This window comes from Chaetura pelagica, unplaced genomic scaffold (assembly GCF_000747805.2).
Source record: "Chaetura pelagica isolate M959 unplaced genomic scaffold, ChaPel_1.0 scaffold178, whole genome shotgun sequence".
In the NCBI taxonomy this organism is placed as follows: Eukaryota; Metazoa; Chordata; class Aves; order Apodiformes; family Apodidae; genus Chaetura; species Chaetura pelagica.
The window spans coordinates 2,631,682-2,655,743 of NW_009954505.1; the positions used below are offsets into that span (position 1 = coordinate 2,631,682).

The following is a 24,062-nucleotide window of genomic DNA, read 5'->3' on the forward strand; positions in this document are numbered from 1 at the left end:
AAACCAGTCTACTTCCATATGAGCTTTATATAAATGCTACAGTAGTACAAGAAATCAGGAGGTAATTAGCTATCGGTCGGTGGTCTGGCTGAGTTGTTTCTGTTGTGTTTGTTTTTATTTTAATAACAATCCTATGGGAGGATTTTTCCAAGAGGGATGAGGAACACAGTGTCCAGCAGCATGCACTTAAGTAGTGTCACTGTGTTGATTTTCCGTATTTGAGCCTTATCAGATAAGATTTTAGAAGAGTTTGTTACAGCTGCTGGAAATGTGTGAGTGGGGTTCTCTTCAGCAACAAAATAGCCAGGAGTGTTGTGTTTTGTCATCTAACGTGTGCTTTAGTAATGGTTTCTTTAGCACCCGTTCAAGAGAGATGGGAAATTACTGGAGTAGAGTCCAGCAGAGAGCAACAAAGATGATTAGGGGATTGGAGCATCTCCCTTGTGAGGAAAGGCTGAGAGAGCTGGGACACTTTAGCCTGGAGAAGAGAAGGCTGAGGGGATATGTTATGAATGCCTATAAGTATCTGAAAGGTGGGTGCAAAGAGCATGGAGCCAGTCTCTTTTCAGGAGTTCCTAGTGAGAACAAGGGGCAACAGGCACAACCCGTAACATGGGAAGTTCACTTAAAAATCAGAAGGAGCTTCTTTACTGTGAGGGTGACAGATGCTGGAACAGGCTGCCCAGGGAGGTTGTGGAGTCTCCTTCTCTGGAGGTATTCAAGACCCACCTGGATGCAGTCCTGAGTAATGTGCTCCAGGGGATCCTGCTTTAGCTGGGGAGTTGGACTAGATGATCTCTAGAGGTCTGGTCCACCTCTTGACAATTTTGCTCTGTGAGCAAAACAGTAAAATAACAAGATTCATTGCAATAATGCAGCTGGGGTTTTGTGCTGAGAATCAGTTCCTTCTCTCACATGCAGCCAGGTGAGGTGTGTTGCTTTTTGGGGCACACTAGCAGCCAACTAACGAGTCTGCAAGATACTGAATGCATGTATATGTAAAATGCAGTACAAAGTCATAGTTAAAATTAAGCCTACTGTAGATACATAGTAATGATTTTCTGCTTTTTTTACATTTGCTGTTGATGTGTATTGGTTGCTGGTTTTATGCCATCCACCTTTTGATTGAATCAGAGACCAAGTTACCATTCTCCAAGCTGCCAACTCACAAACTAGCTGCTGCTTTTTTAGCAGTCAACTTAAGTACTTCTGGAAAACAGCTTAATTTTCCCATTCTTCTCCTTTCTTAAGTAGGTTTGCTGATTTTTTCCATCATGCATTTAAAAGTCCATTCCTTTTCAAGAAAGTATTGTTACTGTTGTGGTTGATTAATTTAAATACACGTAAATGTAAATTAAGTAGAATCTAATTCTCTTAATTCCGGTTAGTTGCATGTCATGTATTTATATATACCTAGAGATTTCAGTGTTGGGTGATCAAGCCCTAGATCTCTCAGATGCAGGCTGTTTATGCTCAGAGCTTGATTTCTTCCTCACTGCGGTGCCCAGTAATGTGTTTAGATGTCCTACAAAACTAATAACAAGGGAAAAACATTGCTCTGCAGATCTTCCAGTCTAATTTGGATGCAGCAGGAGGCCCAGCAGCTCATAAACTAGACCAGGGCTTAAAGAGCAAATACAGGATAAGAATTGGACCAGGAATTAAAGAAATAATGCTGCAGTTTTTCAGGTGTCGTGGGTTTTTTTCCGCGCTTTATTTTTATGCCTTGTAATCCTATGTAATTCTGCTCCTGAGTGGGCCTGCCACTTCGTAAGAAGTGTCCAAAGCATCCCCCGAAACTGGGACAGTGCCAGGAAAGGAACGTAGGGTCAGGAAGTGAAAGGATGGAGGTTGTTACCAGGAAGAGGAGAAAAAAAGTGGCAAAATAAAGTGTGTAGTGGGAGAGGATCGCAGAGAAATATATATCTTTGTTTCAAATGTGGGAGGCATTCTGTTTCTCAGCTTGTTTTTGCTATCTATCTACAGTAATAACTGAGCTAGCTGCAAAAAGCATCTTGAAAATAATTTGAGTGAAAGAAGGAAAGCATTACTGTGGAGCGAGCCCAAAATCCCATCCTCCAGCCCCCACACAATTGGACATTGCAGTGATAGGGGGGAAATCCCTTAACGGACAAAACTATAAATGAAACTACTGTTGACAAGGGGAAGAGGCACAGCTATATATAACAGAAGTATTTTCATTTGAGAGCTGCTTTCTTTTTTTTTCTTTTTTGTTTTTTTTCTTCTTTCTGGTCTAGTCAGTGGAGACTGAGAAGGGCTCTTCCTGTTTGAGACAGTGCATGGGTGTTTTCCCCAAGGCTTTTAATGTTAGATTAATGCTCTGGAGACAGTGTGGTGATAAATAGGTTCCTACAGTTATATCTACATCCTGTTCCCCCTTCCCCCTCCCACATCTGCCCCTATGTACAGTCACTCTGCAGCACTCGCCTTCATACCGAGCAACAGTTTTCAGCAGCTTCAGCCAGCATTTAAGGCACAGCTCTTTCTTTAAAATGTGTCCAACAAAATTCTTTAATTTTCAGTGCCATCGCTTGCATTAACCCTTATTTCTAGGACAACGACAAAAATGAAATAGGGAAGAGAAAGACTTCTGAGTAAAGGATGGGCCACTGCACTGGCTTGTCGTCCGCTGCTGGGCAGATCCCAATTAATTACTTCTGCTATTACTGCTCACGTTCAGAAAACAGGTTTACGGGAGCGGCCTAGCAGCCTTTCTGTTGGTTCACGTTTTAATTGCAATGCTCTGCATGTCATATTGTGCTCAGCACTAAATGAGCAGATGATGTGAAATCCCTGGTATGAGGGAATTGCTCCCCTGTGCCAGCTGCCTCTGTGGCTTGATTTTATACAACTTGCAGTCTCATATGGATTTAAGTATTTATCTTCAGACAACCCACAGTAAAATGTAGCAAGGGAAACGAAGATTTGAGAAACATTTTTTAGCAGGACTTGCCCTCATGGCGATTCCTGGGCTTTTGTGTGGTTGTTTTCAGTTAACACAGTTGTCTGGTTATTCTTCTCCGTGTGCATTTCCATTTCTATAGGGCTTCCCCTGTCTGTGCAGGGGAGGAGGGGATGGGCGGTGGCCGGGCGGTCAGGATGGCTCTGGTTAACCTTCCTGGCTCCGCACAGCCGGCCTGAGTCCTTCTGCTTACACGGCAGCGTCTCTCAGATCTCGGAGGGGAATTATTTTTAGACCACGAAGGTGTATCTGGCTGGTGCATTTACATTTCATGTCATGGCTTCCTTTTCCTGCTCTCAGGTTTCTCCCACTCGGCCTTCACCTTCGGTATTGAGAGCCACATCAGCCAGTCCAACATCAACGGAACACTAGTGCCACCTGCCGCACTCATCTCCATCCTCCAGAAGGGGCTCCAGTATGTGGAGGCTGAGATCAGCATCAACGAAGTAAGTAACCCCAGCACCCCTGGCGTGGCTGACCAGCACCCCGGGGCTTGCCAAGCAGTGTGTCCTGACAGCCTGGAGGCACAAACCATTGCCATGGTTTCTCTTCATCTGGTTTCATTTCGTTCTTCGTGTTTTGCCCCATCTGTAGCTGAGACCTGAAAAGCTCTGAGATAGATACATATTTCAATTTTAGCTGTGACATTAGGGCCTTCTATTTGCTGCTTAAATTGATATTAATAGGGTTTCTGCTACCCCAGTCAACAAATCCAAGGTGCACAGATTCTTGCAGCAAACAGGAAAATGTGTCTGTTTATGGTCTTGCATTTTCAAGGTCACAGCAGAATTTAACAGGAAAAGCCTGTAGTGTATGTTAAAACTTCACTCTGTCACCTGCTAGTAGACAGCACTGCTTGCAAACTGTAAGGAGCCTGATCAAAAACCTTCAGAGATTACTGGAGAGATTCTGTCTGATTTCAGTGACTTTGGTGCATCTCACCAGACCAGGCATCAGCCTCTCATGTACTTGGCAAAACAGTTGTGTGTAAATTCTGACTCTGACTGGGGCACTGTTTCTCTCTGGGGATTGTATGAGCAGCCACAAAGTGTCTGTGTTCTCCTTGAACTGCCAGGGGATGCAAAGAGGGGATATGGGAAAAGCCAGCATTTTTGCCCTACCAACCTTAAAGCCATAATGCTTCTAGAGGCAATGAAGCATAACAGATAAGCAAGTACTGCTTTACAAAATATTTACCATAGATATTCATAATTGACAGAGATCTGTAACAAATATTAGTACTTTAAAAGCTATTGCTTTTTCCTCTGTAGCAGAATGTAGCGTGTGAACAACATGAGCAAGAACAAAGGAATGTAAAACAGAGAAAAGCTTGTGTTGTTTGCAATGTGTAGTTTGGAAACCCATTTGTTTTTATCACTAACATTCTGTGTGTTTTTCTTTTTATGACCTGATACTGTATTTAAGACTCGTGTGTGTGTTATTTTTTAATTGAGACAATGACATTTGACATTCATGCCAAGTTGTGCTTTTGCACTTTGATGCAGTTGTAGTAACCAACCATTGGTAGGAATCTGTCCCAATTTGCTGCTACTTAACATTGCACCCTGGACCTGAAATTGGAGCTGCACAGCTAGAAACTTTCAACCATGAACAGCACCTATCAGCTCGGGTCATGTGACAGCAGTGGAATCTGCTCCTGTGCATCCATCTCCAAAGTTGGCCTCAGTTGCAAGGGTAGTGGAAAAATACATGTTTTGTCACTATGAAGATGTTGCTCTCACTGTTGGATTCTGTTTAAATACATACCGTTAAGTATATTACAGTGAAGCAAAGGCCATTCTTGTTCTGTCTGAATGCCAATGAGGGCTACATATATGCTTATCTGTGTGTTACTTGTCTACGTTTATTACTTAATTACTCATTACAGGTGAGTACTCAGCGAGTCCACAGACTCGTGTATACAATTATTGTTTGTGAGCTGTGAAACGCAGTCATGCGAATAGCCCAGTGAGCAGTTTTACAGTTAAAAGTATAAGTTAGAAATCCATTGACAAACATTCTTTTCATTGTGTAGCAAGGATTTGAGCCAGAATTCAAGTAAGTGTTGGTAGAATCATTTACATTAAATATGTTGAGGAGAAAGCTTATATTTTTCTTCTCTAATGACTTTTCTCCTTTGCAAGGGGTAATCCAATGACTAGTCCAACAGAAGCATTCTAGTCAGCCAAACAGCTATTTTTCTTTATTAGTTATTGTTATATATTGAAAATAATATTATTACCCAGCTATTTCTTTTATCCATGTCCTAGCCTTACCTGCTGCTACTGAAACAGAGATTTTTCAGTGCTGGGTCTTGATTATTTCAGAGAATTAAAGGGAGTTTGCAGAAGATCAGTGAAACAGCATTTTCCGAAGGCTACTAAAACCTTTGTCATACATTTAAGGTAATAGAAAAGTGAAGCAAAGCTAAGTAGATATAGCAGTTGTTGACCTGAGTCTGTATTAAGTCTTAAAAAACAGCTCTTAAAGGTCAACTGAACTGGTTGTTGAACCTGGAGCCTAATTTACATAAATCAAAATGAAAGCCATAACTATTATGAATAAAATTAGCGTAATAAAGAAAAAATAATTGCGAAGCAGTCCTGTACCATCAGCAACAACTGGTGGTGCTGGGCTGATGAACACCTTGCAAGAAACCGGTAAATTTGTGCATACATCTTGTTTTGGCTGAGGTTCATTGTTCTTCAGCTGATTTCATTCCTATGGCCCTGCAAGTGCAGGAAGATAAATAATTCAACCAAAGTTTATTGGCCTCTGTCATGGCTTTAGCCATGACTTTTTTTTCCAAATACAAAACAAAGATAAACTTTGTATCATCAGTCAGACTTTTGTTGTTGTTGTTGTTTTTTCCCCCACATCATAATTTTTTGCATCTGTAATGATTTTGTATGCCTGAATTTTCCACAAAATTAAAATAAATGGCATATTTACTGAACAGATTCCCAAGTGGAATATGTGTACCACTGTCATGGATCTGAGAGAGAGACGGTCCATAGTACATGGGGCTCTGCTGGTTAAGTCAAAATGTAGTATCTTCACACAACCTAGTTTTGTTTCTTTATATCAGTACGTCTTTGCTGACCTCAGTGGTGAAGATCCTAACCTCCCAGTTTGACTTCTGCTCATTTTCCCTGCAGGATGGCACAGTGTTTGACGGCAGGCCGATAGAATCCCTGTCTCTGATAGACGCAGTGATGCCTGATGTAGTTCAGACCCGGCAGCAAGCCTTCAGAGAGAAACTAGCCCAGCAACAAGCCACTGCAGCAGCAGCAGCAGCAGCAACGGCAGCGACAGCGGGAGCAACGACGACTGCTGTTTCCCAGCAGAACACACCAAAGAACGGAGAAGCCACTGTGAATGGAGAGGAGAATGGGGCACATGCAATAAGTAAGCCAACGCATGCCACTTCATGGCACTACTGGGCAATTGGAGTTTCAATAGTATTCTTGTACTTGGTGTCTGCTAGGCGATGGAACTCATGGAAATAGTTTCAGGAGTCGGGCAAGGTGTTTCTAGAAAGGCTGCTGAATGGAAATCACACTTCATGTCACAGTGCTGTGTTTTACTGTTGACCTTGCGGAATCCAAAAACTCTAGATATCTTCAAAACTGCAAGGCGAAGACAATATCAAGAGGTGGAGCTGTATGTTCTCTCCTTGAAGCAGGCTACCTAGACATCATTAATACTATCAGCTTTATAGGTGCTTTTAGGTATTTCTTTAAAGTTGAAACAAGCTGTAGCCACAGTTGGTCATTTTGGCCAGGCCAGGAGAAAGATGGATTGAGAGACTCGGACCTACAAGCTGTGTCTGTGTAAATGAAGCATGGCCAGAGCATGGCCTTGAGCACTGTCCTGTGATCATCCATAGCCTTGGCATGGTCCTTGGCACAGTTGGGCCTATACCAGCTATCCGTTATTTTACAGCATGGCCAAGCACAGGATCATCCATAGCCTCTTTGGCATGGTTCTTGGCCCAGTTGATCCTGTACCAGCTATCCATTCTTGGACAGCAATGCCAAGCAGAGGAGAGAGAGTTGCATGTGCCAATGACCATCCCAGCAGACAGCTCGGATACAGCCAAGCTGTCTTGAAGGGACAGAGGAAAGGGTTCCTTACCTTTTTATTTAATAGGGGCTCCAGGAAAACTGGGGAGGGGCTTTGGACAAAGGCAGGGAGGGATGGGATGAGGGGGAACGGTTTCAAGCTGGGAGAGGGGAGATGTTGATTGGATATTAGGCAGAAATTCTTTACTGTGGGGGTTGTGAGACACTGGAACAGGTTGCTCAGAGAAGCTGTGGCTGCTCCATCCCTGGAAGAGTTAAAGGGAAGGTTGGATGGGGCTCTGAGCAATGTGGTCTAGTGGGAAGTGTCTCTGCTTATGCAGGGGGTTAGGACTAGATGATCTTTAAGGTTCTTTCTAACCCAAACTATTCTATGATAGCACATGCTTAGTCATACAGTCCGCTGCAGATACCTAATTGAAGGTCCTACCATCACGAGATTTCCTTAGTCTATGAGAACAACATGTTCTCCAGACCTCTGAGTTCACCTTCGTTTTTTAGTGACAGTATAAACTGCACTCATACCTTGGACATCTGAAGTCAGACATATAAAAAAAGGAACAGACATACCTGCTTGTGTAAAAAAAGGAACAGACATACCTGCTTGTGTAACTGGTTCTTGACGACTGGGCTAACATTGTTGGGCAGATATGATTAATGGTTCTGGTTTCTGTGTGCAAGCCATATTAGGGCACTGGCTAACTTCTGAAAGGAGACCTTAGTGCCTGATTGCCTTCCAAGGAAATTCTAGAGGAACGTGAACGATAGGTTTTGTCTGAAGTCCCAACAGTTCTTTGGCAACAGTCAGGACTGTAGTCATATAACAGATTTTATTTGTTCTGCAGTGTAGATAAGATACCTTTATCAGTCTCTATCTTATCTTTGATCTAAATAGATTCCTCTGTGGGTCAGGGAGAAAAATGTTTTCAAATCACGTTTTTCTTCAGAGAATTCCAGTTAGACAGGATAATTTCCCCTAATAAAACTATAATTATTTAAATTAAAATTTTCATTTGAGAAAACAATTGTAAAAAGGTTCTGGAAAATTTAAAAATATTAATCTATTTTTGGACTATGGACTGATTATGTTTTACTTCTAACTGACCCTTTGTTTTGAAATTGAATTTTTATGTGCAGGGGTGCAAACAGAAAAAAAAGCACTTTCAAATGTATCTAATGCTGACATTTTGTTTGTTGACACTTTCCTTAAGCTGATTTGTGACTATTTTGGGGGAATGTCTTCCTGTCCAAGGACCAAATAAACCCATATTCTTAAGGTAGAAAACTGATTATTGGTCTATCCGTACAGAACTGCTTAGACTTATGTTTTTCTCATCTGAAGAAATGCACATACTATCATTTCAATAAAAGGAAAGCCTTGCAGATCAGTTCAGATATATGACCACACTGTAAGCCTTGATTTCTCAAATCTGCCATTTTCTTATTAAAAATAATAATTCTCACAGCCATTTTTAATGGAAAGATATTCACAAACAGTTGCAGATCTTTCTTGGAATGTAGAGTAGGAAAAGTCCTGTATGACCTAATATCATCTAGTGTTTGGAGCATGATACAAGAACATGATACTGTGTTGTCTCATGAAATTTCACAGAGGTGTAGGATACATGTTAACCCATACTCTGCCACACATCAAATTTCAAAGCATTACTGTGGCTAAGCAGCCTACCAGGCAGACTAGTTAACTGAACAGTGGCAATAGGAAGACAGAAAGTCTCTGAGGAGTAGGTGGCCAGCTGGCATATGTTGGCAGCTGCTGTTGTGCCAGTTGGTCATCCAGGGTGAAGAGGTGATCTTGGCAATTGTGAGGAGAAGGAGGCTTCAAGGAAAAGCTGCAGAGAAATCCAAGGACAGCCAACTGCCTTACCCATGTGCCTCCCTTGCTTTGGGAGGTCAGTAACTTTTCTGTCTGAGGCTTTCGGAGGATATCAACAAGATGGTGCAGCACAACTGCAGATGGGGATTATACATGGGAGATGCACACAGAACTGCAGAACTGGCATTCTCACCCTTGAACACACCTATTTAAATAAACTCCAAAAGATCTGCCGTCATAATTCTCGGAAAACGCTTAAGACTAACAAATCTAGCCAACAATTTACTGCATAGGTCTGAGTAACACAATTGTATCTTTCTCTCTTGTGGTAAAGTTAGAAAAACATAGTTATGTTAATGAAATAACAAAAGAGTCTTCCCTTTCCTTTTCATTGCTTATGCAGGGCAAATTGTGTATCCAGCCTCACCTGTTCCCTTACCATTGTGTTCAGAGAGTCTGTTTAGTCTAGGACAGACTAAGGTGAAAGATCTGGCAAGAGCTTAGTTTAGGGCAAAAGGTTTAGGGAAGGATTGGGCAAAAGGTTAGGGTAGGGTGTAAGATGGGTAAGGTGAAAGCTGGGAGACCTACTGGGTAGGAGAGACTGTTAATAGGAAAGGCATGAGAAACTCCCCAGACCTTCATTTTCACTGTTATTGGACTCCACAGAACTGGCATATGCTGGGATTAATTTGGACAGTGTGCTTGTTAGTCCTTAACCATAACCTGTAAGTCACCTATATGTATCAACCTGTCAGAAAAAGGCAGGATGGGAGAAATGGGTGAAAGAGATGTCTTTGGGAAGCAACCTAGTTGGCATGTATTCTGACATGCAGTTCTCCCTGACACTAGCAGTCTTCCCAAAAAGTGTTTATATATTTAATATAATATGATTTTTTTTATATAGGTGATGTTATCAATATATTATGCTAGGGTGATATTGACTTCAGAAAGCAAAAAGACAGAAAAATAGCTAACAATAACAATAGTTCAATGTGCAGATTCAAGTACTAAATAAATAAAATTGCTGCCTTCTCTTTCTGCTTCCTGAGTAATGTTTTCAGCTTTGAGTCACTTTAAAAATTAGTAGGAAAAAAAAAAATATATATATAGAAATGGAGCCAAACTTTGGATTGTTTCCTAACTCAAATATTTTTAATGTTATTTATTTAATTATATTTGCAAGGATTGGCATGGTTTTAAGAAAAATAAAGCTCTTGAAAAAAGTCTGAGCCCAGTTCCTTTGTTATAACTAAAGTCATAAAGAACAACTTCAGTGAATGGGCTGTCAAAGATTTAAGTAGAAAACCACATTTCCTGAGAAAAGACAGAATTAGCACTTGTAACATCATAAAAAATTATCTTTTTAATTTGGAGAAAATAAAGACAGAGTTAATACTACTCACTGGTATATTAGTATAGCACAGACTTAACCAAAGATCCTCTGGCCTTTAGAAAATAGTTTGTGTTAACATTTGGACAGAGTACTCCATCCACCATGTCACTTGCAGACTGAAGTTTTTCACCTATGAGGATCTGTTGCACATGGTAGAACTGTCCTCTCTTTCCAAGACCCAGTCAGAGGTGTTTTTTTGCCAATGAGGCCTTAACTGAGAGCTTTCTGCTCTGAAGATACTTGGGGGAAAAAAGAAAAAGAAACCTATTATTGATGGTTACTACATCTTACTTACCTACTTATCCTCATTCCCCATGCACACCTTGTAGCAGCATCCATAGGAAGGCCAAATTTTCAGGTGAGACCAGGGCTCACAAGAGCACAGGCTGTGTAAAGAACTTGGGACTCTTATGAGGGTGCTGTCTTGTGCTTAGGGGTTTCTGCAGTATTTCCTTGTTACCATAATTGTAGCTGGTTTACAGAATCAACTGCTGGTGCAAACAGGAAGAAAATGCATAGAATATGAAAATTTGTGAACAATTCCTGAAAGACTCCTTATCTTTCCCTCCCTTTTCTCCTGAACTGTCAAAGCTGTAGTGTCAAAATAATTATTGGAAGACAATAGAAAATAATCCTGCAGCTATTTCATTGCTCCCAGAGGTCAATCAGTCTTGCAGGTACTAATGCAGGTATCAGCCCATCAAGGTTTCTTTTTCACAGCATGACTATTTGTGTTTTTTTTCACACCAGTTAATAATGTTAAAAATGTGTATCTAAGTTCCTCCATCTGGCCACATACAAGCAAAAAATATTTCTGAGTATCAGATGGCCTTGCTCTGGTAGCACCTCATGACTCTGGGACCTTGGAGTAATGCTGCTTCCAAGCTGTCATTTGGTTTTATTAGAGGGTGAAAATCAGCTCTGCCCTCAGAGCCAGGCAGGTAACAGCAGGATCATATGTGGTAAGGGTAGCATCTCATTTAAATTTTTAAAATTAAAGCACTTGGAAGATCTTGCTTCTTGATTTAGCCTCAGCTTCCCATTCAACAGGACACAGATGAATGCATAGCCATTGCCGTGCTGCTGCTTTTCTCATTAAAATATGCTACTTCTTGATTTAGCCTCAGCTTCCCACTCCCACTGTGAACAGGACACAGATGAATGCATAGCCATTACCGTGCTGCTGCTTTTCTCATTAAAATATGCTTTAAACTTGGTGATTCTGTGCTGAGAAACAGAGGATTAAGAGTTCTAGATTCTCATCTTCTGGTGGGTTTTTATAGTGCTTTGCTCTTCAGTACCCTGATTGTTTCAGTATATCATATCAAAGTTCCCAGCTGCTGGAGTCAGCCTAAATCTGGACTGCTCGTATAACTTCAATAGTATTCATTTTAGTAGTTACACACATAGGGAATTATCAATGGCAATGCTTAACATAGGGACCCAGCGTAGGTGTAGATTTTACAAATAGGCATTTATAATATGTTTAGTTTTATGCAACAAGTCTTATCGGTCATAAGTGTAGTTAAAAATATAGATATTTTGAATGTGAGCTGTGAAACTACTGTTAGTTATTTTCTAATTTGGATACTCAGTGCTGTGCAACTCATTGAATTGCATGTGAATTCCATTCCATGCCACCTGTGGTGTAGAGATAGCAGACATAGTTAATAGGGTACCTCATCAAATATGCAATGAGAAGGGCTACTTGTGTGACTCAGCTTAAATTAGGCAGAACAAAATGGGATATTTGAAAGCTTGGGTAAGGGTAGGAATCTGGAGATCTTCCTTGTGATGGAAGTTGTGCAGTTTCACAGTCTGTTTTGCCAGTCAATCAGCAATAGCTCAGCAGAGCTTGAGTATCAGGGCAGATGGCTGATTTTAAATGCCATAAACAGGTGGCAATAACGGAACATAATTATTCCACTTGAGAACCTATGGATCTCCATATGTGATTAAAGAATGACTAACTAAAATACTAAACCCAGAATGAGAACTTGGATTCTGATCAATCAGAGCAGATCAGCTGGCAAAGGCATTGATTAGGTAACACGAGGCTGCCTTTGCCCCATATCTGCTGTTGGATGTGCTTTCTGTGAAACGGGCCACGCTTCTGTGGGAAACATCTGCTGTCTGCTCCTTCAGTGTGTTACCTGTCCTTGATTGGTGTCTTGTTCACAGAGGAGAATAACCTTGTATTGCTGCCAGGAAGTGTAGTTTGAGCTGAATGAGGAAGATTTATACTGAAGCAATGAAAATCTGGAGTGAAAACATGGTTCATGATGCAAATTGGAATGAATTGCTGCCACTAAGAGAAATTAATCATTTTAAATTCACTTTTTTTCCCTTAAGGAAATAAAAGAGCTTTATAAAAACAAAGTTACTTAGACTGCAGTCTAAAGAATCCCAGAATTACAGCATGCAGGTTAAGTAAATGCCTCAGTTGGTACCTTTGCATATATTATGGTACCCTTGAGAGGTGATTACTCACCGCTTCCCTGCAGTGCTCAGGGAATGAGGCCCTTACTCAGTATATTCTTCATCTGTGAGTAGCACGTGTATTACTCACAGGATGCTGTGTAAGAAAACGTGCATTCTGTACATTACTTTTTTACAAGAACAGCATAAAGCTTTTCTCGCATGTGACAATCTGCTATTTTAATAGATCTCTAAGTCCTTTTAAATTAAGCCAGTTTAAAAAACCAAACACTGTAATGAAATATTAATGCTCTTTTTTTTTTTTTTTTTTTTAGAAAAGCTACATACATTTATAGAAAATATTTTTAAAAGGTTACATTTTGAGGAAATGTCATAAATTTGAACCATAGGAAAGAATATAAATATGATCACTGACACAATACAGAATATTCTTTATAGTGTATACATTGCTGTAAGCTTTAGGCCATGGGTAACCAGCTTGTTTTTGAAGCAGACCTAACAGCATATTGCAAACTTTATTCTGATCTATCTCCTTACAGATAATCATTCAAAGCCAATGGAAATTGATGGGGATGTTGAAATTCCTCCTAACAAAGCAACAGTCCTTCGGGGCCATGAATCAGAGGTGTTCATCTGTGCCTGGAACCCTGTCAGTGACCTGCTAGCATCTGGGTAAGACCATGATTAAAACCAGCTGCTTCAATTAGAGTACATCTAGAGATGCAAGAACTTGAGAATGTATACTAGAGATTAATAAGTATTATCTTCACTGTTGTTTCAGCCTGCAACTGTTTTTTTTCAGCAATACTGTACCAATGTAGGAGTTAAGTAATTATAAGGTGACACAGAACCTGCCCATTTAAGATGTGAACTTTATGGCCGTAAATACACATAATTTTTAAAGGTTTTTTAAGTATCTATGTATAATTCTCAGAGTATTTGAAGTTGTAATCTGCTCCCACTTCTCTTAGTTAATGGTTCACATTGGGGTCTCAGAAGGTATTTGGCGTCCAAGTTTTGTTTTTAGAAGTATGGAAACACCAAAAGAGTTTTCTTTGGCAGTGTCTGCATAGGCGTGGTGCAGCACAAAGAGAACTGAATCTGTAAAGCAAAGCCGTTGTGCAGGGACCTTATGTTACCTTTGTATTGGTTTGTACTGAGGGCAGAGAGGGAGCTTCAGGCTGGACCTAGTTTTGTCCCGTGAGCTGATCATGAGGGCATGTTTTGATTTACAGTGATTGGAAAGGAGTCTAGTTTGTGTTCTCCAGGACTGCTTGGCAATGATAACGGAAGCATGGTAAGTGAGTCAGGAGATTGACCTATAAAAAGAGCTTTTGATCCAAACAAAAATGCTAATATAAACATACCCCAAAAGCTCTGTGTATGCTGTTGTAATCAGTGTTTGCTCATGCTTAAAGTTAAACCTTAAAATGAAGACTGAATTTACAAAGTCTAAATGGGCACATGGAGGAAAGCCGATAAAAGTTAGAGGAGAGAAGTGGGTCTCTATCACTTAAAGTTACCTGACAGTATCAATACAGTTATTACAGGAAAAGTCCTTATTTTATTTTCAACTTTTTGTATTATTGTCAGAATAGTCTTCTTATGAGATCTTAGTTGACTTAATACATAGAAGACAAGGAAAGTGCAAATGGGACACACTACGTAGGAAAAATAAATGTCATTAGCAGAAATTAGTATCAGGTTGGATAAAACAGTGTAAGATCTCTAAGAGACTGAAGACAGTAGTTTCCAAAGAATAATTTCAGACAACAAACTTCCTGAAAACAGAATCCTTCTGAATACACGTTGTTTCTGCCATGCCCAAGCCTGTTAGTACTTCTATCATCTATAGCGTTTATTCATTCTAAATGGGCATAGCAGTAAATCTTACAAAGGCTGTATGTTGGTGTTTTGGAAGAAAACCTTTGGTTTTCAGCTCTTTTTCCTGTAGGCTCAGTGGTTCTTCTGGTTTGTCATAGCGTCCCTGGGTGATGCCACAGTACAGACAAGAGCAGGAATAGCAGCCATGCTCCTATGTCATGCATTTGTTGTATTTTCTGCTACCCGTATTCCTCTACCCACTCAGTGTTCTAGCATCTCAGGCAGTATTGCTTGGTGGTATTACTATCCCTAGCAAATTAACTATTCTTAAAGGGAGTCCTGGGTGTCATTTAAGGGAAGTTGTGATAATTCAGACCAGTGACCAGTTAAAATAGGCAAGCATAAACCAGTTATTTCACACAGATCGTCTTCTTTCCAGCATAAAGTTGAGTGAAAACAAAAATAAAATAAATAAAAATAAAACAAGATTTATTTAATTTATAATAAAATAAACATGGAATGAATATGGAAGGACTGTAGCATGTGATATTCCTGAATTGTCCTAGCCCAAATTTGAGTGGGTGTTTACAAGGAAAAAAATTAAGAATCAAAGGAAAGCAAGGAGTCAGTGGTGTGCATGATATGTTACTGCCTACATAACCATTTGTAAATCAACATCAAACGATACTGAGCAAACATGCTCCTGTACTACTCCTCTAACTTTTAAAAGTATGCCTAAATGCTTTGACTACCAGTAAATATTAAATGATGGCCTCATCGTGAAGAAAACCTCAAAAACAAAGAAGAATTTAGGTAACCTGATTATATGTTTTTGTCTTATTAAAGATTAAAGTCTAGAGAAGCCTTCATAAAATCTGGGATAATTTTCCCATAGTGGGGGCAAACTTTATTACAATTTCATAGACTGTCTTGAGATGAATAGGTTGTGAATACTTTATTTACCATCTTAAAAATGAAGGAACTGTATTTGGTGATAGAATAGATGTCCATTAGCGCTGTCATCCTAAACCATAACTTTTTAATAGTAAACTTATCCATTATCTTACTTATTTTATTTATATGGAGAACAGTCTTCAGGTGAGCAGTTAACACACCCACATTATTATCTAAAGGAAAACAGGTGAGGAGACAGAAAACCATAGAAAATTATTCTTTAGGGACATCTGGTGGCACCTGAGATGAAGTGAAGATGCTGCTTTATTCTGGAGAATATTCAGCACAGCTGAAATTAGGCATCTACTCAAGTGCTTTGTCCCTCTGCAGGGACCTGTATCTCTCAACTCATTACACAGAGATTCAAGACTCCTAAGTGTGGGTGCTCAGATCTTATCTGTTTGCTTTATCATTGGTGACTGCTTCCCAGTATCTGACTCGCCTCCCTGCCAGTGCTTGCCATATGGTTCCGCTTCCCCAGGATCTGTGATTCACAGTCCTAGTGTGCATCGTTCCAACCATGTTTAATAAGCCAGGGTATGTACTGCAGTGACTGAGGAACCAGAGGGTGTTCAACTTTGCTGTGGGTTCTAAGCACTGGTAGTTGGATCCCTGGGACAGTGGTATCTTAGACAGCCTCAGGTAAACCTGCAGGATGATAATCAGAACCGTCAGGTGTCTAAGGCAGAGGAGCACCCTTTATCCTTCAACATAATAGGACTTTATTAATAGGCTTTGCTACTGATTTTGGAAGTATATAAATACATGGGGCTAGAAACGACAGTCAGGTGCTGTGTCCCATGCAGACTAATGACAATGCAAGAAAAATGCAGATCACTCAGATTCATGTGCGTCTTCATCAGATTTCAGTCTACTCATAAGAAACAAAGTATGTGATGCAGTTAGCCTTTGGGTAATGGCAGCAGTGAGCATCTGAGGAAGTTTAAATGACTGAAATGGCATAGCATGCACAGCAAAAAATTAAACTGAAGGAAAAGAGCTGATTGTCCGATTATGCCATTGCACAGTGTTTGAGCTGTCTGATATAATGTTAGTGCAAACTATCATCTCTAGAAAAACTGTGTGTTATGGCACCAATTAAACAAGGAGAAGCAATTCCCCAAATCTGCATATGCTGCTGTGGGAAACTGTTTTCTTCCCCTTTACAAATAAAGCTTCAAAAAAAAGAAAGCTACAGTTAGTCTGATGTGCAGACACAGAATTGATATGCTCTGTAACAGCCATATTGTGCTGCCCAGTCCATAGTTTTCTTGTTTTCCCATCTGCCTGATGTTACCCATCTGCTGTCTTTTTAAAAAAATACATATAAAGACCTAACTGTTAAATAAGGAAAAGAACACTTTTGTTCTGTTTATGCAGTTCCTAGCACAATCAAATCTCAAATCGTGGCAAAGTATTTTCTTCAAGCCTTGTTATACAAGCAATACATTTTTCTAACAATTAGTGGCAATTTAGACAGCAACCTAATATAAAAAAATAATGCAGGTTCTCAACCTAATCTGAAGCAAACTATGTAAGGGGATTTGTTTGCAGAATGATTTGCCCAAAACCAGAGCATTGGTTTCCAGATTAAGTATCCCAGTGACAGAAAGAGATTTTGATATTTTATGGATTTTGCAGAGGGCTGTTTGTATTTTAAAAATCAAAACAAAAAAAAACCCAACAACCAGTAGTGGAGACAGGAATTTCTGTGACCAAATAGCCATAAAAATATATTCTGCAGCTGCCTTTTCTCTTCCACCACCTTCTAACCCTTAAATTGGAGGATGGAGGAGACTAGAGGTACTAGTAAAGGCTATCCCAGGCATTACTGTTGCCAGAATCTTGTGAGAAGAATGCTTAGATACTATGAACAGAAACATTAGAATGGTAACGTGCATGAATTCAGCCATGTAAGAGAATTATGAAAGAAATCAACATTCCAAAACAAATAAATGCACATATTGTTTTCGACAGGTGAAAAAAATAAATAAATAGGTGCTTCGCCAATTGTGAAGATTTGGTCATTTTCAGCCATAATTCCAGTTTTGCTCTTAAAATCCAATAGTCCTTCTCTTCATCGACTGATTTCTTCCATGAGATATCTTTCAGTATTTCAGTTTTAATTTTGTGACACATGTAAATTATTACAGATGGCTATGTTACCTGAGTAGTGCAGAAACCTATTACAGCTACATCCACATTAGTAAGCTAATCATGCCTGGGAATATTCCTAGACACTGAGGCCAGCTGGCAGAGGACGGTCAGTATCCGTGCTAGCAAACTGTCCAGGCTGCCAAATAAACTGCACACTGGGAATTGTCCCTAGACCATTGTAACCACCAAGTCATGCTCAGGAGTTATTCAGAGAGAATGTCAGGGCCCTGAGCAAGAGTGCTAATTAAAACAGGCCAGAGTCTGGACAGGGAATAACCTGTCAGTTTGCTAGCATAGGTGATCATGGTCCAGTGACCCCAAATGTTCCTGAACATGTTTGAATTTCCCAGCATGGAAATACACCTGTGAGTGTCAAGGTTGCTGAAGCCTTGAACTCCGGAATACATGAGCAATATTGCATATCAAAATAACAGTGATTATAAGATTTACAGCTGAAAATTAGAAATAACCAAGATTCAACAACCATCTTGCAAAATTCTTTACCCAACTGCAGCTATTTTAACCTCTCCACTGACAGTTACAGAATAGGGATTTTATATGTGACAAATAAAATTCTGCAAACATTTGTCCATCTTGATTCATTATTATGCTGGGGATGGAGAGCATGAAATAAAATTCTTTCAGAACTAAGCCTTCCTAAAATTTGGCACTACTCTGCCACAGTGCAGAACAGTATACCTATTACTCAAGTGTTCATGACTTGCATGTTAGAATGAGCTGCTTTATCATGCAGATAGAAATGCTTCTGTGGGCTAAGGAAATTAAATATCTTTCTGAATTGTGCTTGAACTATGGTCTTCTAATAAGGCAGGGTTCACTGAATCATTCAACAGAAATCAGAATACTTTCCAGAGCAGAGAATACTCTGGAGTTTTTTTCCCAGCAACAAAAGGGAAGACACATAAATACCCTTGCCACACACTGGTAGGCTTATAAAGCGGCTCTGCAGGGACACATAATGGCTTATGTAGCCTTAGGAAGAAGAAAATGGAAAAACAAAATTAAAATAGTAGAAAATAAGATTGCTCAAGCATCACCAGAGAACTGACTAAGTAAAACTGTTGAAAAACAAAACATAACCCTTTTAGAACTAGCAAATAGGATATTGTGTTTGATAGCCAAGTAGCTGAGTACTTTATTCACATGGTCCAATAACAAACTGGATTATTACAATGAGGGCAGGACTGGCCCACAGCAGAGAAGCCAGCACTGAAGGAATTTACTACTTAGCATGTTAACAAATAACACAAACCTGTGAAAGACTTCTGTTCCTGTTATTATAAATTATCACAACTAAAAATGTTCCCTAAATTCTAAGCCTTATTATTAACCTTTTTCATTTTCTAGCCAACATGCAAAATTGTTTGCTTTTCCAGACTTCTGTAGAAATAAGGAGTCATTTTACAGCTACAGATTTATGCAAAGTGAAAATAAAGATACTATTTATAAGCAGATTATGATAAACTCTTAAATTCCTCCTCACAAGTTTTTCTACAAAAAATTGGGGGTTTCAATCTGCACTAAAAACATCTCCCTAGTAAATATGTGGTCTATAAAATAGATTAAAATCCTGATGCTGTCTCCATCTTGCTCTGTTATGTCAGTAGTTATTTTGTCACTTTTTCAGACAATGTCAGCTAAGCAGACAAGCTACAGACCCTGTAGATGTGTTTTAAAAATTAAGATTAATTTTTAAAATTAATTTAAATTACCTTTCTACTTTCCCAATCTTTAGCTTCTGTAGCTTGATTTAATGCTGAGAGGCAGTTTTACAAACAACCTCTGTAAGAGGCTACATTCTGGTCTGTCCTGAACAGTACCTTAAGAAAGGGCCATGGTCAAATTCAAGTCTTGAGTTCACCTCCTGCTCCTGCAGGAGCTGCCAGAGGAACCCATGTAGGAGCAGGGCACTGGCACCACAGTACCTTGGTCACACTGCTAGAGGTCCCCTTTCCCAGGGCTGCTGCCCAGGTGACACTCCACACCTCTGGAGGCGGTGACCCCACAAGTCCTGTGTGCCTTGTTGAGGTACTGCAGCTCTGGGAGGCACCTCGGCACAGCCTTTGTGTTTCTGTCCTTATTTGGATCAATGTTAGGTTCCCCCAGAGTATCTTAGTTGTGGTGGTAACAACTTTATGTATCCAGTGCAAAATGTAGAGAGCTAGTAAATGTCTTGTAGGTAAAACTTTTCCGAATAAAGCAAGTTGTGACGTGGCTTCAGCTGGTATGTATAATTTAGAAATGTGATTGCATTTTATAAAAAGTTCAGGGAGTGCAGGAAGGGCAGAACTGGAAAGGAAAATTGCATTTTAAAAGCTCTGATGTTCTCTCAATGAAAACAGAAATAGAGGTTTTTACTTTGTTTGCTAGGTTGACACTGACAGGAGTTTTTATCTCTGGACAATTTCTTTTATAGATCCGGAGACTCAACGGCCAGAATATGGAATCTCAATGAAAACAGCAACAGTGGTTCCACTCAACTAGTTTTGAGGCACTGCATAAGAGAAGGAGGACATGATGTCCCCAGCAATAAGGATGTGACTTCATTGGACTGGAATGTAAGCTAACTTTTAAGACTGTATAATTTTCAACTTTCTAAATTTAATTCAGAGGCAATTAAAGCTGCTGCTCTTTATCTTTTATATCTGAGGTGACCAGAAGCTCTGTCCTTACCTACTGACCTCTTGTTTCAAATACTCATAATAGACTGAACTTTCCCCTAAACGCTATAATTTTCCAGGACTCTTGCCATCTTCAAGCTCAATAATGATGTATTTATATCTCTGTTTTAGAAGCATGGGTAAAAATAAACTTAGCTAACTTTGAGAATGAAGATCGAACAAGCAATCTATGTAGTAATGAAACCTGATTAATAGTAGATTTTCATTTCATAGTTATTTTATTTTGGTATGTAAGGAGCTACAAGCACCAGTGAAGCTTTTTCTGAGGCTGGATAACTAGAACCCTCTCCCATTTCAATTATGATGTGCATAACAAAACATGCTCACATTATCATCTTTATCTTTGTAGGAAAATGTGTAGTCATTCTCTCTTTACCTGCCCACTTCTGGATGGAGCTGTCTTTCCTGATCTCTTTTTTACTTTGATCTTGCAAAACCTTCTATCTTAGATAATACAATCACAGAGAAGACTGAAGTGAGCAGAGAGGACAGGTATTGCTGAGAATCCAAAGTGTCTGGGCAGTGTCTCTGAGCAGCATTAAGGCTGCTTCATGTCTTCTTTCTGCCACAAAGCCTTGAAAAAAGAATGTGCAAGGCCTTGCAGGAACCTTAATTAATTTTGAGATCACTTGCCTTCTGTCTGTTTTGCTGATATTAGTACAGACAGAATGATGTCATTAGTCTTGTTTTCATAGGAAAACAGATTAAAAATTAAGTACCAGAAAGGAGTCTCAGCAGTTACATACAGGCTCAGTTGCTGGCTAGAGACCAAGATTTGATTAATCTTTGTTGCAATATTATTGTCCTTCAGGTGAGCTAGGTGCTTCACAAAAGTAAAAGATAAGGCCACTGCACAAATCAGCTTCCCCTATGTATTGTATATTTGACACAATGAAAGTTGATGAATAGTACTGAAAGCAGAGGTAGGTTAACAAAGCAGATAAAGATAAAACCCAAGAATATTCATTACTTGTTTCCTGTAGATATCACAGTGAAGAGAAATAGTTGGGAAAAACTGAACTGAGGAGTAGGAAAAGAATAATGGAAAGAGGAAAACAAACAAAGATGCAGATCCATGAGAAGAGTTGTCCTAAACATATAGGACATACTCTAGTATTTCCTGTAGTAGTTTCTTTCCTTTCCAGACTTCATAGATCACTAATGTTTCAATTGTATTGTGCTAGTACTTAAGGAAATGTTCCTAATTTAAACACTTGAAGTGCTCCCAACTTACTTTGGGTTTTCCAAAGAATGTGAAATACCATCAACAAATTTGAATAAACTCTACATCTAGTCCTTTAGCTTTCCTTACCTTTTGCTTTTAGTCTTACCACCTTTGTTCTCATCAGTGGTCCAGACAAGGGTAGATCACAGTGAAGCTGGCTTAGGTTTTTATATTTTTACGTAGACATCATTATACATCTGACTCACTGTTTTTGGAGATTTAGAGTGGAAGTATGTTTTAAAGGATTATTTTATGGTTTTTCCTAATTTTCTATTCATGATGCTAGAAATACCATCTGCCTTTATTGTTTATTTAGAACCATAATATTAATCATACTTCACTGTGAAATTTTCACACTGTATAAAATTGATTCCTCTCTGGTTTATGTGATTTATGTTATAATAAGAAAGATTATTTCTAGAGGCCATATTCAGATCATGTCCTTTCATCCCAAGAGCAGGATTCTTTTCCCTTAGAATTTACCATCTAAACTAGTCATCTAGACTCCCTCTAAGTCAGCAGAGACACGTGCCTTCATGCTGGTCTAGGCCGAGTCTAAAGCAAATCAGATAATGAATTACACTCCAGAGGTGGGTGATGCCCTTAGTTATAGAGGGAGACTAGATTACTCTCTTAAACTAACTCCTAACTTCTGGATGTCTGGAGATAAGTGGGGTGAATCTTGCTACATGAATCCATGTGCTGAAATGTTTAAAGACAACACCCAGCTCCAAGAGTTACCTGTCTCACCAGGTTGCAGAGTCAAGGTCCGTGTTAATGGTTCTCATTCTGTCCCAATAACTAGCATCATTGGCTGCACAGGAGGTATTCAGCAGAATGCATGGAATTTGCTGTTTACAACCCCTGTGCTCTTTTTCTCTTAACTAGGGCTCATGAATCCAGCTTTTGTCAGACTATCTATCATGGTGCAGTGCCTCTGAGCGCACTCCCTCAGGTGTGGCAGTCTGTTCAGACAAGTAGGAAGCAGCTTCTTTGTCGCAGAGAGCATTTGAAGTGTTAACCATGAGTGTAGGTGGCTGACCTGTTTAGGTTCTTCTGTCTAGTAGGGGTGCCTGAATTTCACTGAACTGGGATTTAGTCAGGATGTAGATTTATCTGATGGTATTTTGCAGGCTCTTTATGTCTAAGAAGAAGTATCTGTTTGCTATCTGGAAAAACCCCATAGAATTTGTTATATCTTGTTTTCTTTTTCTAATCCTTTTGAACAAGCTACTCTTTATCTGATGGTGTATCTTAGTATTTCACAGTATGCTCTAGAGTTTTATTTCCTCTTTGCTGTTTGCAGTAAGAACCTTTAGTTTAAATCATAGTGTAACCTCTCTCAATGTGTGGATTCAGATTTCCTATCAATCACAATGCAAAAACTTTAAAAAAAAAAAAAAAAAGTAAAGAAAATAAAAAGGTTGGTTGAAACAGATTTTACCCAGTATCAACATTTACCATTTTTATGTATCCTAACAGAGTGATGGAACACTATTGGCTACAGGCTCTTATGATGGTTTTGCAAGAATATGGACAGAAGATGGTAGGTCACAACATTTATTGTTCATAAGCATTAAAGAGCAGTGAACTGTAATTTGGCTAATTTTTAAACAAATTGTAATATTAACCTTTTCTTTATTCCAGGTAACCTTGCAAGCACCTTAGGTCAACATAAAGGTCCAATATTCGCCCTGAAATGGAACAAAAAGGGGAATTATATTTTAAGTGCTGGTGTTGATAAAGTGAGTTTTGGAAGTATACCATTCTAACATATAAATGTGCCAACTCAGTGAGCTTGTGCTGCTGAATTTCATGAGATTATTTTCTTCTCCTCCAGGTATCCTGGAGAGTTTACTTTTCTTCAGTGTGTTTTAGTACATGTTGATTACATTTTTGAGGCTGCATAAATGTGTGATATTTTTATTTAAAAGATTTCACTTTTTTAAAAACACAAAAACTTCACTTGCCCCTTGTGTAAAATTGCATCTTAAATGTTTCTCAGCTAAGTAAAGAACTGCTTCCACTACTTATGATTATAGTTTTATCAACAAACTATTTCCAGGAAGGAAGTGATCTTAAAGATACTTGACCTTTTAGTTCATCTAATTATTGAAACACTTGTATTTTAATAAAATATATACGGCTTCCTATGCAAATATGCCCAAAATGGTAATTCTGAACCCCAAATCAAGCAGTAGTTTCAACTGAGTGCATATTAGAAATTAAAATGAACAGATGACTGCTGCTGATGAGCACAAATGCATTAAAACTGAAACTGGAAAGTACACAGCATTCATCTTGCCAGACTTTTGATGTCTAAAAATTAGGTGTGTATGTCATCTTTTACTTCCTTTATAAAATTCAGAGAAAAATAGCACTTCCAAGTGGTGGGTTGCGTGGCCTATTTTGCAATGAGATGCACTGACAGTGCTGTTTTCTAGCTATTGACAGAGGGGTGTGTAGGGA

At 39.3% G+C, this 24,062-nt stretch overlaps 1 protein-coding gene across 1 annotated transcript in view; it reads left to right on the forward strand.

Moving 5' to 3' along the window:
• TBL1X (transducin (beta)-like 1X-linked) overlaps positions 1-24,062 on the forward strand; it is a 90,927-nt gene that overhangs the window by 51,806 nt on the left and 15,059 nt on the right. The window contains exons 3-8 of the mRNA XM_010004645.1: positions 3,284-3,429; positions 6,142-6,391; positions 13,271-13,403; positions 20,104-20,245; positions 23,076-23,139; positions 23,241-23,338. Coding sequence (XP_010002947.1) covers positions 3,284-3,429; positions 6,142-6,391; positions 13,271-13,403; positions 20,104-20,245; positions 23,076-23,139; positions 23,241-23,338 — 833 coding nt within the window. The remainder of the gene's footprint in view (positions 1-3,283; positions 3,430-6,141; positions 6,392-13,270; positions 13,404-20,103; positions 20,246-23,075; positions 23,140-23,240; positions 23,339-24,062) is intronic.